This window comes from Seriola dumerili, unplaced genomic scaffold (assembly GCF_002260705.1).
Source record: "Seriola dumerili isolate Sdu_G_001 unplaced genomic scaffold, Sdu_1.0 BDQW01000110.1, whole genome shotgun sequence".
Lineage (NCBI taxonomy): Eukaryota > Metazoa > Chordata > Actinopteri > Carangiformes > Carangidae > Seriola > Seriola dumerili.
Genome location: NW_019174365.1, coordinates 8939829 through 8957663, shown reverse-complemented (window position 1 = coordinate 8957663; position 17835 = coordinate 8939829). Strand labels below are relative to the sequence as shown.

Genomic DNA, 17835 nt, shown 5'->3' with positions numbered 1-17835 from the left:
AGCCAGCACCTACCTGGAGAGGGCGATAGAGACTCGGACGGCAGATCGGAAGCGCATCAGCCCCCGGCGGCGCTGGCTGAGGGACTCCAGGCTGGAGACTGACGGTCGGCTGCCCATCCTGGAGAGCAGCGATAGTGTGGCTTCCTCACACTCCTGGAAACCTCCCAGCAGTAACAGCAGATACTTTTTCTGGTAGATCAGTGCTTTGCGGAAGCTTTCTGACCTCAGGTACTTCCCATACATCCTCTGTAAGCAGTAGACAGACGGGAGAAAAAGGGAAAAGGAGTAAACAGATGAGCTTTTCTCAACAGTGGATTAGCATCCTCCCATAAAACCCCACAACCATCAGCATTAATTGCAGCATTTTCTTGTTCTCAATCGTCATTTAATACAGGTTTACACTGACTCTTTTTCTCAGAGCTACTACAGTTAACAAACTGCAAACTCCTGAGATACAGGTTGATGTAAAGTGACTGTGAGCTGACCTTCAGTGCAGCATTGTCAGCCTCAGGTCCAGTTATCTCTCGCAGAGTGTCGGTCCTGATCTCTCCCCTGAGTCGGGCCACCTGGGACTGAGACAGATGTAGAGCTTTCTCCAGACGGACCTTCTCTCTAGTCCAAGCTTCCCGCTCCTGGGAGAGCAGCATACTTGCTGAGTCCATTTTTGACACTCCTCTCCGGCTGCTGGACTGCAGGAGGAAACAAAATAATCATAATAATAATTTTATTTCAAGTCGGCAGTCATGACATGGTACAAACAAAAATAAAGTTGATGTTTGAGCCTGTTTGAACATACATGGGAAGATTCCCCAGAATAAAGATTATTACATTTGATTATCACAGAAACAAACTATGTCCTCCAGACACTGCAGTACTGTAACCTCCTGATCTCAGAGCTGTTTTTAGTCTCTTATCCTCACGTTTTCTGTCATGTACTCACGCTGTCTCCTGATCCCAATCCAGCCTGCCTGTAACGTCGGAGCTCTTCTTCCAAACGGAGCGTGTGGTTCCTCAGATCGTTCTTCTCTTCGGTCAGACGGCTGACGAACCCTGTCAGCTCGGCGTTCTGCCTCAGCAGCCGCTCCGTCAGGGAGTTGGAGGAGCTGGAGGAGCCTCCTGCCAGCGGGGACACGCTCTGGGGAAAAAACACACAGGGGATTGACAAGCAATCACAATCACATGTGAACCACAACAGATGTCAAATGTTTGGAAAACAAACATCAACAGTCGACTCAAGCTCATCTGCTCATTGTTTGAGTGAGTGAAATAATCTCTGCCTCATATTTGTTTGTTAGTTTGGTCTTGCGCAGTCAGACAATCCAGAATTAGTGTGTAAAAGTGATACCATTAAAACCAAAAAAAAAAAAAAACATTGACTGACCTCGGGGACGGAGGGTAGACCTGGGGACTGCTGCAGCATAGTGATGACTTCATCGACACTGGACTGCACCCAGGCCAGCTCTTCACTGTCGACCTCTGCAGTCAGCCTGTAAGGAACATATACAAGTTAATGAACAGCTAATTTACAGGCTGCATTAGAAAAGGTCTCCATGTCATGATGCATTTATGGATTGTGTCTGTTTGTTGATGTTGCGCATAAACTTGTACAAACTGTTAGATAGCTGCCATGAAGCAGCTTTAAGAATGTGATATTAACTCATTTGCATTAATGTTATAACAGATTGTTTTGGCCACATTGACATATTATCAACTTTTAGGTTGATATAATGAACTTGCATAACTTGCATGATATTGTGTTTCAGGCTACTAGACAAATGTAAGTCCAATATTCACTCTCCTTTTAGCTCTGTTTTAGGACTCAACTCGACCAACTCCTGAGAAAAACATCTGGCTGTTAAATGCTGCACTAAGCTCACCAGCTAATCACTAACTTCTCTAACTCTGCTGTTTGGTCCTGATCAGGTAGAGTAGATTTATTAAAGCTTTTTCATTGCAAACACCTGCTGAAACAGATGCTGATGTGGCCAGAGTGAAACCTAAATAGTACAGCTGAGGGCCATAAAACTGAAACAATGAGCTGAAAGATGCTAAGAGGAACAACTGAGCTGAGAGCTGGGTGATAATTCACTACAAGCGACCCCTTTCACAAACAAGTAGTGACGTGATCCACTGTTAATATAAAAATACTGATCATAGCCACTTTATTTACCTGCCAGTAGTTTTGTTCGCCATGCTGCAGATCTTCGAGGAAATGAGGTGGAGTTTGCCCACGATCTTGTCGACTGTGCGCCAAGGACCATGATGTGGTCCACTGGTGTGACCTGCTGGAGACACCTCCTGGTGGGAGGACGGACTGGAGCTGGCAGACAGAACATTTCCAGTCTTCTGCTGGAACACCCAGTCTTTGGTGCGGTCGGTGGACTCACTGTGCCATGCCGCCTGCTGCTTGGATAAACACAATATGGGGTCATGAAACGAGATGAAAAAAGCACTATTTAAGAATTACTATAACTATATATATTACTATATATAAAATGATGTGATTCCGTGATACTTACACTGTGGCTGTCAGCCTGCTGAGGTCCGCTCCCTTCCCTTTGTCCTGCTCGGGTTAACTTCTCCTCCAGTCTCTCCTTCTCTTCCTCCAGGCTTTTCCTCCTCTCCACCTCTCTCTCCAGCTGCTCCTGGGTCGCTGACATTCGTACTTCCAGGCTCTCCAGCTGAGCCCGAGCCTCCAGCAGCGTCTCCTGGTCCCGTCTCGACCTCTGACTTGCCAAAGTCATCTCCTCCTCTTTTCGCACCACTTCAAGCTTCTCGGCCTCCACCTGGCTGAGGAGATGCACCACCTGAGGAAGAAAAATCAGATGTTTGTTACTTAATAATGTAGGATTAAGGTGGAATATCAAACAAATATTTAAATACCTTTGTGGATCATATTCAGGGTACAAGTGTAACTTTTTAGGCTTGTATTTGCAAGAAACAAATATAATCTGTCCTCCATGTTAAAGTTAGCAGTATGAACAAATCACCAGCTATTACAAAGCTGCATGTGAGTCTGGCATATACTACTATTTTTGCAAGTACTTTTTTATTCATTCAGTCAAAATACCACTGTTTTTCTGGGCAAAATATTTTTTTAATAATACAAACAAAGGTTAGATTTATTCTACCCTAACAGAAATATTTTGTGAGGAAGTTTTATGTTAAACAATTAAACTTCTACTATATCAGTTGGTCTTCACAAATATATTTTAGCAGTTTTTCCAAACCTTTTTTTGGTAGTGACCCTTAAAACTCAGCAAAAGCACGTTTTTGACAATAATGCAATTAATCAACATTTATATCTTTGTCTTGTGGTCGTTTGGAGCAAATTCAGTAGAGTACAGAAAACCACAAATATCCCACCTGTGCATGCTTGTCATCCAGCTCCCTCTGCAGTCTTCGCAGCACACTCCCTTCCTCTTCCAGCCTCTTCCTCTCCTCAACTGGCTCCTCACTGCCAGAAGAGACGCCCGTCCGTAGCTCCCTCTCTCTCCCCAGCGCAGTGCTCATCTCCTGGGCCTTGGCTCGCTCTGTTTCCAGCTGGACCTGGAGCTCCTGGAGTCGTCTGTGGAGACTCAGACGTTCCTGCTCAGCCTGCTGGGAGAGCTGGAACAAAGCCTGGCGCTCCTGGTCCAGGCTCACGGTCAGCTGGGCCACACGGCTCTTCTGCTCCTCCAGACTGAGGTGGAGGTCCTGACAGAAAAATAAGAAATACAACTTCTTAATATAACAGTGAGAAAGTTGAGATGGTTGAGGTAACACTAAAATATCCTAAAAAGTGCCCCCTGTGATTACTCCGTTCTTACCTCCAGCTCTTCTTGCTTACTCTCCTCAGTTCTTCCAGTTCGACATTTCTCCTTCTCCATGGCCCACTGAAGATCTCTGTTTCTCTTCCTCTCCTCTGTCAGCTGGTCATTGAATGCATCCACCTCTGCAGCCTTTTTCGATACCTCTGCCCTGTAGACAAAGAAAATCTTAATGAGTGGAGAGCTACTCGATGTTTTAGTCATAGACAATGATCTTAGGTTTGTTTAACCTGGGTCCGTCAAATGAAACAGCTGTGATTGGAAGTGTCAATGCAGAGGGCAATCTGCAGACCATATAACTGCAACATCCCTGGTTCAGTTCAGGCCTGGGAACTTTGTCGAATCTCACCTCATGTTTTCTATCTATAGCTCTACACAGAAAGTTTCCAAACAACCTAAAAATACAGTGTTTAAACATCTGTCAAAGTATTTCAAATACTGTTATTATGAAGTCTCCGATCATTGAAATACCTTGTTAAAATGCCTCCGTCTTATTAAGTATTTTTACCCTCACAGTTACTGAAATGTATCCAGGTGTGTTGGATACATATCTGTGAGCAAACATCATGTCTAACCTCAGAGTGTCCAGCTCTTTCAGGTGTTTGTGCTGAGTCTTAAGCGTCGTCTCCAGCTCTAGTTTAGTCTGGGACAGTTCACCCTTCAGCTCCTCCACCAGCAGCCTGTCAGCCTCCGCCGCTCCATCTGCTCCTCCTCCCTCCCTCTGCTCCTTCACACTGCATTCAGCAGCCATAGACACTGCAGGCTGGACGCCTGAATGACGACAATTAGAAAAACATCAGTCACAGGACGTACGAGGACATATGGGATTTCAGTCAAATTAAAAAACTGAAATCTGTGTTAATTAGGTTGTGTGATGTTTCAGTGGAGCTGATGCAATAATGAGCAATGAACACTTTTTTAACAGGTTCACCTTGATGGAGTTGCTCTAGTTGACCTCGCAGCTGATGAATCTCAGAGATGAGACTGGATCTCTCTGCAGTGAGGAGTGAACCCATCGCTTCCCTGTGGTGGGCGTCCTGTATCAGGATCGCAAAAACAACAACTTACGGACAGGTTTTAAATAACAACAGAGGAGAGGAACGACATGAGAAGGCTGTCTCTGGATTCAAATCACATCATGGCAGATCATCAAGTGGTGTTAATGTTCATAAATAGTTCTAGAAACATGAAATGTCATAGTTCACATACTTTTTAACTCCTGATGTGTTAGTGCAAACAGATAACAGATGAATGTCTTGTTCCTTCAGTTGCATTTAAAAAGCGCATTTACTCTCAATTTATATGTACATCAGTTGGTACTCCCCTGATTTTGTACTGCACTTCCATAAAGTCGGGGGCCTTGTGACAGTTACGTTAAAACATGGTCAAAATCAAAGCAGCAGAGGATACAAGAAACAGGAATCTTGACTTTTAGTCCCTCGTATGAATCATTCACCAAAAACTCTGGTTCCTACATTTTACCTCACCTCCTACAACACAAATGTTTTCTTTTTTTACAGTCGTTGTGACTGACCTGTTCAGCCAGTCTGCGCTCCAGCTGATTGAGGTAAATGATGGCGTCACTGGTGTCCAGTAGATCCAGCTGGCTGTAGAGGGCGTTCTTCAGCACGCTTCGTTCCCTCAGAAACACCTGCCTTACTGCATCCAGGAGCGCCGCACGCCAGTCCGCACTCCCAGACATCTGCAGCAAGTCAGAGACACAAGGATCAACACATGAGCGCACAAACAGAGGGAGACTCATCCGTTTCAAATGACAAGTATGACAGCTCGACATCTGAATCACCCTTGCCACTTTAAACTCTTAGGTTTCTGACTGGTTGAGATTTGAGTAAATCTTGTCATGCTTTGTGAAGGCTCTCAGCAGGTTTCCTCTACCTGTGTTTCTCTGTGTGTCTGCATCTGAGTGATGAGGCCTTTGAGAGACTCCACGGTTGCGAGCAAAGCATCTCTTTCCTTCACCCAGCCTTGGATGTTGAACTGGCCGCCCGGCTCGCCTTCAGAGAGGGGAAGCTCTGACAGAGAAAGCACCTGCATGCCCTCCTGGTGCACCTCACGGAGCAACATCTAAAAACACAAACACCACACAGAAATGTTTGCCTTCATTCTTTTCTAGTTCGGGAGAAAAATGAAAAAATAAAACCCCTCTGAGACATATTTAAGTAATGCTTACAAATACAGGAGGCAACACGAATACATAATTACTCTTGAGAAACAGATCACACACCACACACATATGGTCAGCCTCACCTAATGCAGCCACAGCAGTCAATGACGTAAGAATAATGGGTATCAGCTGCAGCTGCATTAATGTATTTTTCAGAGCTCTAGGCCCTTAATAAGTGGAGGCTGTACCTTGATCCGGTCAGGCAGTGGATCATCAGTTTCTCTCCTGGCGCCCTCTGGAGTCGTCCTGAACTCCTGCTGCAAGCTCGGGAGGTCATATCCAGTCCGCTGGCTGTAGTCGGAGCTGCTGTCTGCAAGAGCACAAAAATTCTCTTGAAGTAGAAATACTGACAATGGTTAATGACTACAGAGCATTCACAATTGCCTAACGATATAAGGCTCACTGTTTTCACATGGCACTGGTGCAGCATCACAGCAAGGAAATTATCATCACTGCTCACGTGTGAAATTAATAGGAGACGTCATGACAAACTTGAACTGATGATTTATTATCAAAGGGGAATTGAAAGAACAATACTCTTGAGGGAACACTGTTGTAGTATAAAACAAAATCCCAACCTGAACTCTAATGCCACATAAACTAACAGCAGCAATTGTTTACTGAAGCAAAACCCCAGAAACACACAAAGAATGCTGGAATTAATATTTCATCAGTTAGTTTTAGTGTATCCTTAACTAACAAAAATGAAAGACAAAAACAGTTTTGAAACACTTGAAACATGAATGTTAACAGAAGGTCACAGGAGTTATGAATGTGCTGTATCTTACCACTGGTGTATCCATCTTTGAACTGTGGCGTAGGACGGTCTTGTCTTGATGCAGCGGCCTGAAAAGGATGAAACATGATTCAAATAATTCTTTCTCTGTATTACAGATGACTGCAACACTCCTCTGCACGTAGTAGGTAGTTAGCATTTAAGCTCATCACAGCTAAAACAATGTACTGCTCAGCTGATTGACAGATGTTTCATCTGTAACAGTCTGGATAATTGATTTATTGTTAGTTGATTAAATGTTAAATATTCTGGTTTCATCCTCTCAAATGTGAAGTTTTGCTACTTTTTCTCTGTTTTATATTGAATATCTTTGGGTTTTGGGCTTTTGGTTGGAACAAATTAGCAATGTGAAGATGTCTGAAGAAGTTTCCTTGTGGTGATGAATGAAAGGAAATGAAAAACGCACCAGTTCAAAAAAACGGCTTCAGATTCCATAATGTCAACAAGACAGAATGATCTGCAACTTCTCTTACACTAAACTGACTTACAGTATACAGCATTAATATTATCAAACACCTTCCTTCCTGTTTCCTGTCCTCACCTCAGTAGAGCGCAGCTTGTCAATGACAGCTTTGAGGGCTTTACACTCGTCCTCCAGGGCATGTGTGTCCCTCCGCAGGTTCTCGCTCTCCGAAATATGCCGAGCCTCCATGTCCAGGATTTCTGCGGCGTGGAGTTCCTGCATCTGCACGATCTTCTCCTGAAACTCTCCGATCACCTCCTCCATCTCCTCTTTGGTGGCAGACTTGCTTTCTGGACTGAGATCAGACATTTGGAAAGGTTCGGTCTGTGTGAACGAGTCTGTTACAGCCATGTGTTGCTGTTCGGAGCTGCTGTTCAGCCGCGAGCTGCGAGATTTGTTGGAGGACTGGCTGGAAGCAGCGGAGTTTTTCCTGGACAGAGATGGTTTATCTTTGGCACTGCTTCCCTTACCAGCCGGCTGTTTGGCTCCCTTTTTCTTGGGCTGGGCGGTGGCGGAGGACTGAGGCTGAGGAGACGGAGAAGGAGAGGGAGAAGGAGATGGAGATGGAGGACCAGAGTCTGCTGCCTTCATCAAAGCTGTTTGTACCTCCTGCAGCTCGTCTTTGAGCTTGGAAATGGACAGTTCGCGGACGTGCAGCGCGTCCTGGAGTTTCTCATTGTGCTGCCTGTGGCTGTTGAGCTCTTCTTTGGTGGTATCCACGTTCTTTCTCAACTCCTGGAGTTCCTCTTTGAGTTCAGAAATGGAGACTTCACGGACTTGGAGCTCCTCCTGCAGTTTCTCATTATGCTGCCTGTAGCTGTTGAGTTCTTCTTTGGTGGACTCCGCATCCTTTTTGACCTCCTGGAGCTCCTGGAGAAGCTCTGTCCTGTCGGCTCGTTCTTCATCAGATTTTACCTGGTGAACAGTCAGGCAGGCAGTCAAACACTATATATACAGCCAGGTATCACGAAAGATAACAATCTAATCAATTCTATAGAAATGTAAATACACTGATAATACTGTCCATCATCAAATTACAAAGCAAAAAATTAAGTTCTAACACTTCTGACTTACTTGGAAAAGTTCTCCTTTAAGGTGGGCAATGGTCATTTCCCGCTCCTTTAAAAACACAATTTTATGTCAGTAAACTGTGTATAAATAAATACTTTCATACATATACATGGTTGCTGAACTAATATTTTACTTTAGCACAGATGAAACAACATTTTTACGATACAGGTATGATAAATATGAAGCTACGGCCAGCAGCTGGTCAGCTTAGCTTAGTAGAGAGGCTGGAAAAAGGAGGAAACATCTAACCCGGCTCTGTTTGAAGGAAAATCCACCTACCAGAACCTTTTAAACTCACTAATTAACACGTTAATGTTAGTGGGGTAAACAATGAGCTTTAGAGATGCTGGAGAGATTTTGGATTTGGTCACCTCTGGACAGGGCCGGGTGAGCAGTTTCCCTGAAATATTCTCCCTAAAAATATGTTTTTGTCAGCAATGAGGGCTCTTCAGGTGGATTTCACAGAACTCAGCACCAGAGGCAGGACATGACTGTATGTCCACCTGGCTCTGTACCTGCAGCAGCTCCTGTAGCTTCTCCAGGCTCTCCCTGCTGCTGTTAAGCTCCTCTTTGGTGGCTGCTGCTTCATCTTGAGCCTCCATGAGTTCCCGTTGAAGCTCAGACAGCTTGACCTCCTCACTGCCACTAGATGATACCTAAGGTGACCAGGATGTAGTGTTAGACGGCCAGTAAGCAAGCCTGCCTCTGAGAAAATACTGGGTTATAAAAAATGTGAACTGTGTAGGATCATATTTTTTACCTTTTGAAGTTGCTCCTGTAGTCTCTCTATTGTTGCCGTTTTTTCCTAGAAAGAAAAACAGCTGATCACCACCAAGCATCAGACATACACTCACAATAAGTATGAACACTGAGAAGCTGTTTAATGTCACGTACTTGCAGCTCCTCCTGGAGTCTGCTGCTGCTCTCCTTGAAGCTGTCAAGCTGCTCTTTGGTGGCCGAGGTCTCATCTTTAACCTCCTGCAACTCCTGAAGCAGCTCCGACACAGACGGCTGGTAATCAGCAGAGGAGGCCTGATAAAAAGTTCACAAAGATCCAAACCTATCAGAGCTGTATTGTGCGAGAGACAACAATTCACTGTCTGATGCTTAATCAGAACGACTACACTGGGTATTTTGGTAGTTAAGCTGAGTGCAGGGAAAATTCACAAATGTGCTCCAATATCGAGTCCATTCAGTTCATAGATTTGGTGTTAATCACATCGTGCACACATAGGAAAAGAAGACAAGTATTGCACTCAACTTTAAATTCTTCTTTTTATTTCAAGACCTCAGTGCAGTGCGTCACTGTGGCCACAAGTTTTATGTTTAATTCCAGTGTATTGTCTTTGTAAAGTACTAAATCTGTTCTGATGAAGAAAACCAAAACCAGCTGGCATTTGAACTCTGTATGCCTGAGTAAATAAAGGTTTTTAAACTTTTCTCCTTGCTCTGCCTAAGAGTGTCTGAAGATTGTCTTCTTTTTCTGCGACCTTTTTTGTCATTTTCAACAACACCTTAATGTTTCCTGGATTTACTACATGTGAAACTGATTAAGCATCCTTCTTCCTGGTACCGACAAGATTCATTTACACTCTTTTTTAAATTAATAATCACCTTTATAATAATAACCTTTTAAAGTCCAATCTGGAACAGGGATTGAAACTTGAATGGTTGGTGACAGTTTCAATACAAGTAGTAACATTTCACACATTAACAACAATTCGATTAAAATAAAAACACTTCAGTAAATGACAGTTAAATCTGAGTATGTGTAGTACAAACACATTTGTACACAAAAAAGTACAGTTGTGCTGAAAAGTCAAAGCCAAATTTGCACATTTTCAGTGACAGTCATCTCGATGCTCTTTAGAGGAATAGTTTGACATTTTGGGAAAAATGCTTATTCACTTTTCTGCTGAGTTGTTATATGAGAAGATCAGTATCAGAATAATGTCTGTTTGCCAAAGATGGAGCTACAACCAGCGACCAAGCTTATTTTGGCATTAACGACTGTCCAAAAGTAACAAAATCTTCTCTGAAGCTCACAAACTAACTGATTCTGAAGAGTAAAAACAACAATTTGTGGTTTAATGGGAGGTTATGCGCGTGACTATTTCTTGGCTGAGCTTAAAAGCTCTAAGTATTTTCACACTTAGTGGCTGAACTCTTACCTCCACAGCTGGTGAAGTAATCTGGTGACTCCTGGCCTTCATCTGACTGAGCAGGTCCATGAGCACAGCCAGCCTCCTCTCGTACTCCAGCACCTCCTCCTCAGAGCTGGAGAGCAGCTGCTTCTGGAGCTCCTGGTCTTTCTGCATCCCACTGAGTCCCACCTCCAGCTCCCGAAGCCTCTGGGTCAGATGGACAACCTTTCCAGTGGGAACGTGTCCTGCTTGACCCAGTCCACTGAAATCCATTTGGGGAATACCAAAGTCGCCAAAGCCGTGCACATGTGGCTCTGCATCTCTCTGCAGGTCCTGGCTTTCTTTGGTTCCTTGTGTCTGCTGCTGCTGCTGCTGCTGCTGCTGCTGGAAGGCCTCCAGGGTGGCTTGGCTCACCAGCACCTCAGCCACTTTCTCCCTCAGATTTTCCTCCAGACTGGAGACCTTCTGTTGGAGACCATCTACATAGCTTTGCGTTTGCTCCACAAGGAGGCGACAGCGACTTAACTCACTGTCTCTTTCAGCGACCAAGTCTTCAAGCTCCTGGATACGGACCCCTAACTCCTCCACCCTGTTTGTTGCGCTCTGCTCTAGAGCTTGTACTTGGGCCTGCATGACTACGAGTCCTGCAGTTTTCTCTCTGAGAGCTTCTTCAAGATCTCCCTCTGAACCATCCATTTTCTCTGTTTCAGCTAAAGCTTCGGCGCTCTCTTTCAAGCGCAGATATGTCTCCAACAGTTTACTGTGCTCCGTTTTCAGTGTATCGAGCTCTTTGGTGGCAAGGTCCATCCTCTGCTTCATTTCATCGTACTCCTCTTTACCTGGCCCCCATTCACCGCTCTCCGGCTCACCCTTGTCATCCTCATCTTCCTCTGCGACCTGTTTTTGCTCGATATTGGCCAGTTCCTGCTGAAGTTTATCTATGACTGCATTCAGTTGGTCAAACTCCTCCTCATTATTCCTCTTCAAGCGCTCTTGTTCACTCCTGAGGCACTCTACCTGGGACTCCAGGTCTTTTATCAGCTCATCCCTCTCATCAATTTCCTACAGAGTAAAACAGACATTATTAAACCGTGAAAATATCAAATTTGACGAGTCCATGGCTATCCAGCTAGGTTAAGCCTCTGAGTCCCTGCTGTGCTTAGAGAGACTCTTTAGGCCTTTGATGTAGTTTTTACTGGCATTTTTTTAATAAAATTTCTGTGTCACATAACAGAGACTCAGAGGTTTAATAAGCCACCTCACACGAGCAAATGATCACCTCACAACAAAAGATGGTGCTGTGGATCTACTTACCGAGACAAAACAAGCAGAAAACAAAAAAAACAACCCAACAAAAAACATTAAAATGGAAAAAAAAAAAAAAAAATGGAAGCCAACACAAGTAAAAGCGAAGAGGAAACCAGAGAACACACACAATGATGCACTACCACGGAGCTATGCGTATTCGAAATAGACTTTGGTTCTATTTCGTATACACATATTGTGTTACCTTGTTATCGGAAGCTGTTTCCATGTGTTGAAGCTTAGTGATCTGTTCATTAAGAAGTGCTATTTCCCTGTCCTTCTCCTCCATCACCTTCAAAAGTCAGAGATTATAATGTGATGGCTATTAATAAACACGTCACGCGAAAAGTCCACTCAGACTCAGCCTTGTGGTGGACTACTGAAAGTTCAAAAACTGAGTCATAGAAGAAATGTGTTGCAGCGGCACTCTTGCATCACACATGGCAGAACGATGGGTAATAAATCCTAAAAATGTGCAAACTAAAATTAGCAACAGAGAGCCAATATCTTATCTAATAAAAAAACAGACCATCTGAAGAAGAATCAATTTGCAGTTTGTGAGCAGAAATATTAATGTGATATAGAAATAACAGCGTTATATATCTGTTTACATCTGCTGGGAACAGTTTTAGTGTCATGATTAAGCCAAAACTTCTGCTGTACAAGACAAGCTTATCTGACAATATCACACTGGTCAACAGTTTTAAAGTCACCAGTGACCAATGGTTTATCATTCGCTCTTTAGTAGAACAGTTTGTAAACTATGACACATTAGATTAAACAGTAAAAGTGTTAAGAGTACAGTCGTTTGATACAGTATGTCACTGTCTGTCTGACAGTGCTAACCACTGTCATCGTACAGCCAGACTTCACATTTCAATTTAAACATAAACATTTAAACATCTGAGCAACAGGATGTCTGTTCACCTGGAGCATGCTGTCCCTTGTTTCTAGGTACTGCTGCTGGCTGCTGATCTCCTTCCTCTGGATCTCCAGCTGCATCTGAAGCTGCTGCACCTCCTCGCTCTTGTTCTCCAGCTCCTCTCTGAACTGCTCCAGCTGCTCCTCCAGGTTACCGATCTGAGGCGACAGGGAAACACATTATTGCTCTAGTCTTTTGCATCATAAAGGAAAATACTTGGTTTACTAAAACTTTAATAGAAATCCAGGTGCCACCTGTAAATATATTGGCAAAAAATGCTTTTGCCGGATAATTACAATTGTTTTCATTTTTTAAACACATCATCGTGAATGTACTACTTTCCAAAAACAAAGGATGTGTAAATGCACATTATGAGTGTCAGTGTTTAAAATAATAATAATAATGTTTATGAATATCCACTTAAAGGAAACTCTTCACTAGCAAAGATCTAAGCAGGTTGGCTGCTTTGAAAAACCTCAGAGAACAAACTGAACATCATTCTACCTCCTTCTCTTTCCGCTCCAGAGCTTCTCTCTCTGTCTGCAACTGAGCCTCCAGTGTGGAGTGTCTGGTCTCGGTGATGGATGCATGCTGCTTCTTTTGTTCAACCTGCCGAACACACGCACACAGAAAAAGAGACACACAACTATTTAGGTCAGTTATTTACAACGTGTGCAGAAAGACATGAAAAAGCAACGTCTTGTAATCAAATAGATTTTTAAGGAGGCTGAACATTGTATTGTATCCTGCATCGTGCCAAAGAAACTCAATTTGTCAACAGAGCAGCAGCACAGCAAACAGGAACACTTCCTACGCTGCTCTTTTTGTTCACTCACCACAGCCCTCCACGAACACTGGGGGGCAATCTTGACAGTTGCTAGCCATAGCTCAGTGTCATCACAGCAAACTGCCGAGGCAGCTGAAGTAGACCCACCCACACATTGTTCTCCCTCTTGTGCGTCCTGTCCCTCCTCCCTCCTGTTCCTCCACTAGCTGTCACCTCCTCTACATGCTCTCACATACACACACATTGTCTGCGATGCTTCACAGCTACTGTTCAGGTTTGTCTCTTTGGCTGTCTCTGCTTTAATCTCAAGAACATCCTTCATCCCCCCCTCCCCCCCTCCCCTCCCCTTCCTAACCTTCTCCAGGGACTCAGCGCTGGCCAGCAGGGCCTGCTCCAGCTCGCGGATGCGGCTCTCCAGCTTGTCAATCTCTTCGTCGCGCTCTCCCAACTCACGACGCAGCTGCTCTGAGCTGAGCAGCAGCTCACTGCACCAATCCGCCTTCTCCTTCAGCTGGGAGGTCAGCTGGTCCACCTGGTAGCGAGAGGAGGAGAAAGAGAGAGACGAGGGAGAGGGAGAGAGAGGGGTGATCGTTCAGTGAGATTCGTTCACTTGCTACAGCATAGCTGGTACATGTGCAGCTAGCTGGGATGTCAGCTGATCCACCTGAGAAAGGAGGGGGTGGGAGAGAAAAGAGGTGCAGGGACAGAAGGGAGAGAGAAATTTCATTCAGGAGGACACAAGCCACAGAGCAGTACAGTAACCAGGAGGGCGACTGGCAGGTAACTGATCCACCTGTGAGACGGGAAAACAGCAGCAGATCAATGAGGGGGAGGAAGAGGGGGAGGAAGAGGGGTCAACAGGAGGAGGATTCCTTTAGGATGTACTAAGATCTGGGAAACGATAATGATATGTCCTTTTTGCAGAAACAGTACCTAAATGGTAAACTGCCCCCCTGCTGCAATTAACCAAGAAGATGATGTTGCTTTATCAAGGACTGACTGACATTTATAAAATGCATTTTTATGGACCTTGTGCCACAGAAAACTGAGATTCTATTCAAATCAAGATGAAACTGTAGTAAGCCACATGAAATACAGCACTTAATCAAATATTAATATGACTAGAATGAAGGATGGACTCATCATGTGAGTACTTCCGCACAGAATAGGTTATTTACATTTCTTTAAGCTTTATTTTACCAAAAACTCCCTGTTGGTCCATTTATGGATGAAAATATAGCCAACACAAGTGTGTTTTTCTATCCAATTTCTTTCATGACATTCAGAAAAAAAAAAAAAAAAAAAAAACCTTGCAAGAGGTCTGCTCATTTTTGAATATTTGAAAATGGCATCTGAGGAATAGATAGGAAAAATCTACAAAAGCACTGCTAATGTTAATGTTAAAGCAAGCCAAGTAGCTAGTTTTACAGATTATATCTTTGAATTGTTAATTTTCATATTGAACTAAAACTTTGTCACATTCAAAATTTCATTAAAAAGTTTAGGAATTCAACTATGCAAAATTTTGACAAAAACCAAGCTTGAATTTAAGATTACTTTACTTTGTTTTTACCATTTTACTCTTTTTACATGGAAACATTTGTGTGAGAGACAAGGGGATGGATAAGAGTGAGAAAAGGACGGTGGTTTGAGGCTCAGACACTTCCAGACAAAGACATACAGTAGAGAAGGACCAAACTGGAGAACGGCGAAAGAAGGGGGTAACAGAGATGGACAAGTCATTTATCGTGACAGGGATGGGCAGGGTTACTAAAATGCACTAATTGCTCTCTGGGGGAGACTTCTACATGAAGCTAGAAGCAATACCTTAAAGGTTACTCCGTCCACCTGCAATAGCCACGGGAGAGAAAAGGCAGAGGCATAAGGGATCAGCGGATGGAGAGTTCAAGGGCAAAAGGGGGGTAAAAAAGCACTTAGTGATAAAAATGTGGCATGAGTCTCTGGGAATTATAGAAGTGGTAGAGGTTATCTCAGGGGAATTAGCCTGTGAGTTTGAAGCAGAGGTGCAACTGGGGTATAAAATTTATGCTTCAAACACAAGAAAGCCATAGAACGAATAGCTAGTTAAAGCTGCAATCAAAAATGATATTATTCACGTCTATATCTGACTTAATAGGGAATGAACTGGTCACTCTGATCTTTATGCTGCTCTCATCAGGCAGGTCAAAGACCAATAGCAGGGGCAATATAAGGATACTTCACTTTTCAGTATCGTATGAAAGGACAGAACATTTTGACATCAAGCATCAGTCATTATCCCCTGAACGAATAACTGACTTATCTTGTCATGTGATGTTTCAGATCAGGCAAGTGAAATGCACTGAGGGCCCATAAACCAGAACAGCTGATTTTCCAAAGATGACTGTGCTCTTTTATATTATCTAAAGGAGAATCATTTGAATCTCACAGTTTCTTGTCTTTATTACAAACCAGACGCCTTGACTATAAACAGGGTGAAATCCTTACAAGCAAATTACTTTGGTGTGGTGGGCAAGGATCTAATCGATTGGTTTGAGGACATAATTGACGCTTCAAATGTGCTGCAATTCCACGACATGACAGCGTCGATCAACATTACATTTCTCGTTGCCCAGAGAGAACTAGTGGCTAGATGGTGATTTGGATAAAAAGAAAAAGAAAAAACGTGACAGTAAATAATGATGACTACTTGAGCAGAACAGCAAAAGCAATGCAGGCACAGTGGATGTTACTGCTGTGAGGAATGAGACCGATGAAATATCATTCTGTGATTTGGTGACCATGCTGACAACTTTAATAAGGCAGGGTTAAAACCTGTGGAACAAGATGTAAACAGAAGTTGATCGTGTTTCTGGTCAAATCTCCGCCCAATATTCATTCTCTTTTAGCTCTTTTTGTTTTCTAACTAACTAAATAATCTGGCTCTAAAGGTGTTCAAGGGTTAGTCGTTAACATTGTGTATCGGCTGTTTGAATCTCAGCAGGTACTGTACAGAGTTTTTATCAGAAAAAAACAGCTGTCTGTTGAGGTTAGAAATGAGGTGAGCGCTGTGAGAAAACAGGAAAGCTGTGGACAGTAAAACCAAAACGTTGAGTTGGGTGATTCATCTCTACAAACAACCCCTTTCATATCACACAGTCACTTGATCCATTGTTCATATAAAAATATCAATTAGTGCAGCTTTAAGCAAAATTATTTGAATTTAGCCTGTAAACTGTCACATGAACTGACATGAGTATTCACTTCTGAAACCTGACATCAGAGTCAGTCACATTTCATATGATGTAACTGAATTGTCCTTGTGTCAAAATGCACCTGATGCAGACACCTGGCTTTATTTTAGACAAAATCTTGTATTTGAGTAAAAGCTGCATAAACATTAGCAAGTCTTAGACCTCACTCCCAGTGTTTTGTGTATTTGATGATCATGGAAATACAACCCGCTATTACACAACTTACAAAAGTTCACAAGGACAAACATTAATCTCACTCTTTCCCCTGCGTAACACTCCCACTATTTGGTATCACTTTCGAGGCAGCACAGGTAATTCTACCAGCTCTATTGTTCTGCTGTGCGACTCTGAGCTTAGTGTTGTAGCCATAACAATGTTACGCTCAGAAAATGAACATCTCTATTACTGCCTGTTCCCCTGGAGGAACACAGAGCTTTCTCCTGTTACCTCTTGGTTTCTTTGCTCAGAGCCGGTCTGAAGCTTCTGCGGATTCTTCAGCTGCTGCTCCAGTTTCTGGATCTCCTGCTGGAAGAAGTCCCTTTCATGTTCTCGGTCCACAGCTTGTTCCTGGACACCAAAACAAAGACAGAACAGTCAAATTAATAATGATGAATACCAAAAAAAAGGTATCAAACTAAGAGGGATACATATTTTTTATATGAATACAGTTATAAGAATTTCTATTTTGAATCCACCTGTTGGGAAGTTGGAGTCCTGGTTAAAGAACTACTCGAAAAACATTTTTTTAGTGATTGGAGGCGTTTATGTGTTCAGTATTTCTTCCCCGCTATCTAGTCTATGTTTTACTACACAAATCTGAGCTGAAGTAAGTAGTACGCTTTAAGGGCCGCCTGATGGCCGAGCTAGATGAGTTTAACTGTTAGTAAATGCTGCTTTCCTGCAGATGATAACATAACTAGGAAATAATTCATCATTAAGAGTTATAGAGAGACCGTCAGACTCTAAGAGCAGCTGTAGTTGAGAAGATACAAACATGTTTTGAGTTTTGTAGAATTTGTAGATTGACCTTTAGTTGACTAATCTCATACACTGAAATACTGTCCTGTTGATGACTTCTATAAAAAAAACACTTCCCATGTAACTACATGGCAGGAGCGGT

The 17835-nt window shown here is 43.2% G+C and overlaps 1 protein-coding gene across 1 annotated transcript in view; it reads right to left on the bottom strand.

Moving 5' to 3' along the window:
• akap9 (A-kinase anchoring protein 9) overlaps nucleotides 1–17835 on the bottom strand; it is a 66153-nt gene that overhangs the window by 2732 nt on the left and 45586 nt on the right. Inside the window, exons 27-51 of the mRNA XM_022747152.1 lie at nucleotides 17163–17282; nucleotides 13862–14014; nucleotides 13200–13304; nucleotides 12701–12853; nucleotides 11979–12065; nucleotides 10496–11530; nucleotides 9219–9356; nucleotides 9085–9129; nucleotides 8840–8980; nucleotides 8328–8372; nucleotides 7332–8168; nucleotides 6783–6840; nucleotides 6183–6304; nucleotides 5706–5894; nucleotides 5344–5511; nucleotides 4741–4846; nucleotides 4385–4580; nucleotides 3810–3960; nucleotides 3367–3696; nucleotides 2520–2807; nucleotides 2171–2403; nucleotides 1382–1487; nucleotides 937–1135; nucleotides 486–673; nucleotides 14–246 (exon numbers count right to left, since the gene is read on the bottom strand). Of these exons, the coding sequence (XP_022602873.1) occupies nucleotides 14–246; nucleotides 486–673; nucleotides 937–1135; nucleotides 1382–1487; nucleotides 2171–2403; nucleotides 2520–2807; nucleotides 3367–3696; nucleotides 3810–3960; nucleotides 4385–4580; nucleotides 4741–4846; nucleotides 5344–5511; nucleotides 5706–5894; nucleotides 6183–6304; nucleotides 6783–6840; nucleotides 7332–8168; nucleotides 8328–8372; nucleotides 8840–8980; nucleotides 9085–9129; nucleotides 9219–9356; nucleotides 10496–11530; nucleotides 11979–12065; nucleotides 12701–12853; nucleotides 13200–13304; nucleotides 13862–14014; nucleotides 17163–17282 (5426 nt within the window). The remainder of the gene's footprint in view (nucleotides 1–13; nucleotides 247–485; nucleotides 674–936; nucleotides 1136–1381; nucleotides 1488–2170; nucleotides 2404–2519; nucleotides 2808–3366; nucleotides 3697–3809; nucleotides 3961–4384; nucleotides 4581–4740; nucleotides 4847–5343; nucleotides 5512–5705; nucleotides 5895–6182; nucleotides 6305–6782; nucleotides 6841–7331; nucleotides 8169–8327; nucleotides 8373–8839; nucleotides 8981–9084; nucleotides 9130–9218; nucleotides 9357–10495; nucleotides 11531–11978; nucleotides 12066–12700; nucleotides 12854–13199; nucleotides 13305–13861; nucleotides 14015–17162; nucleotides 17283–17835) is intronic.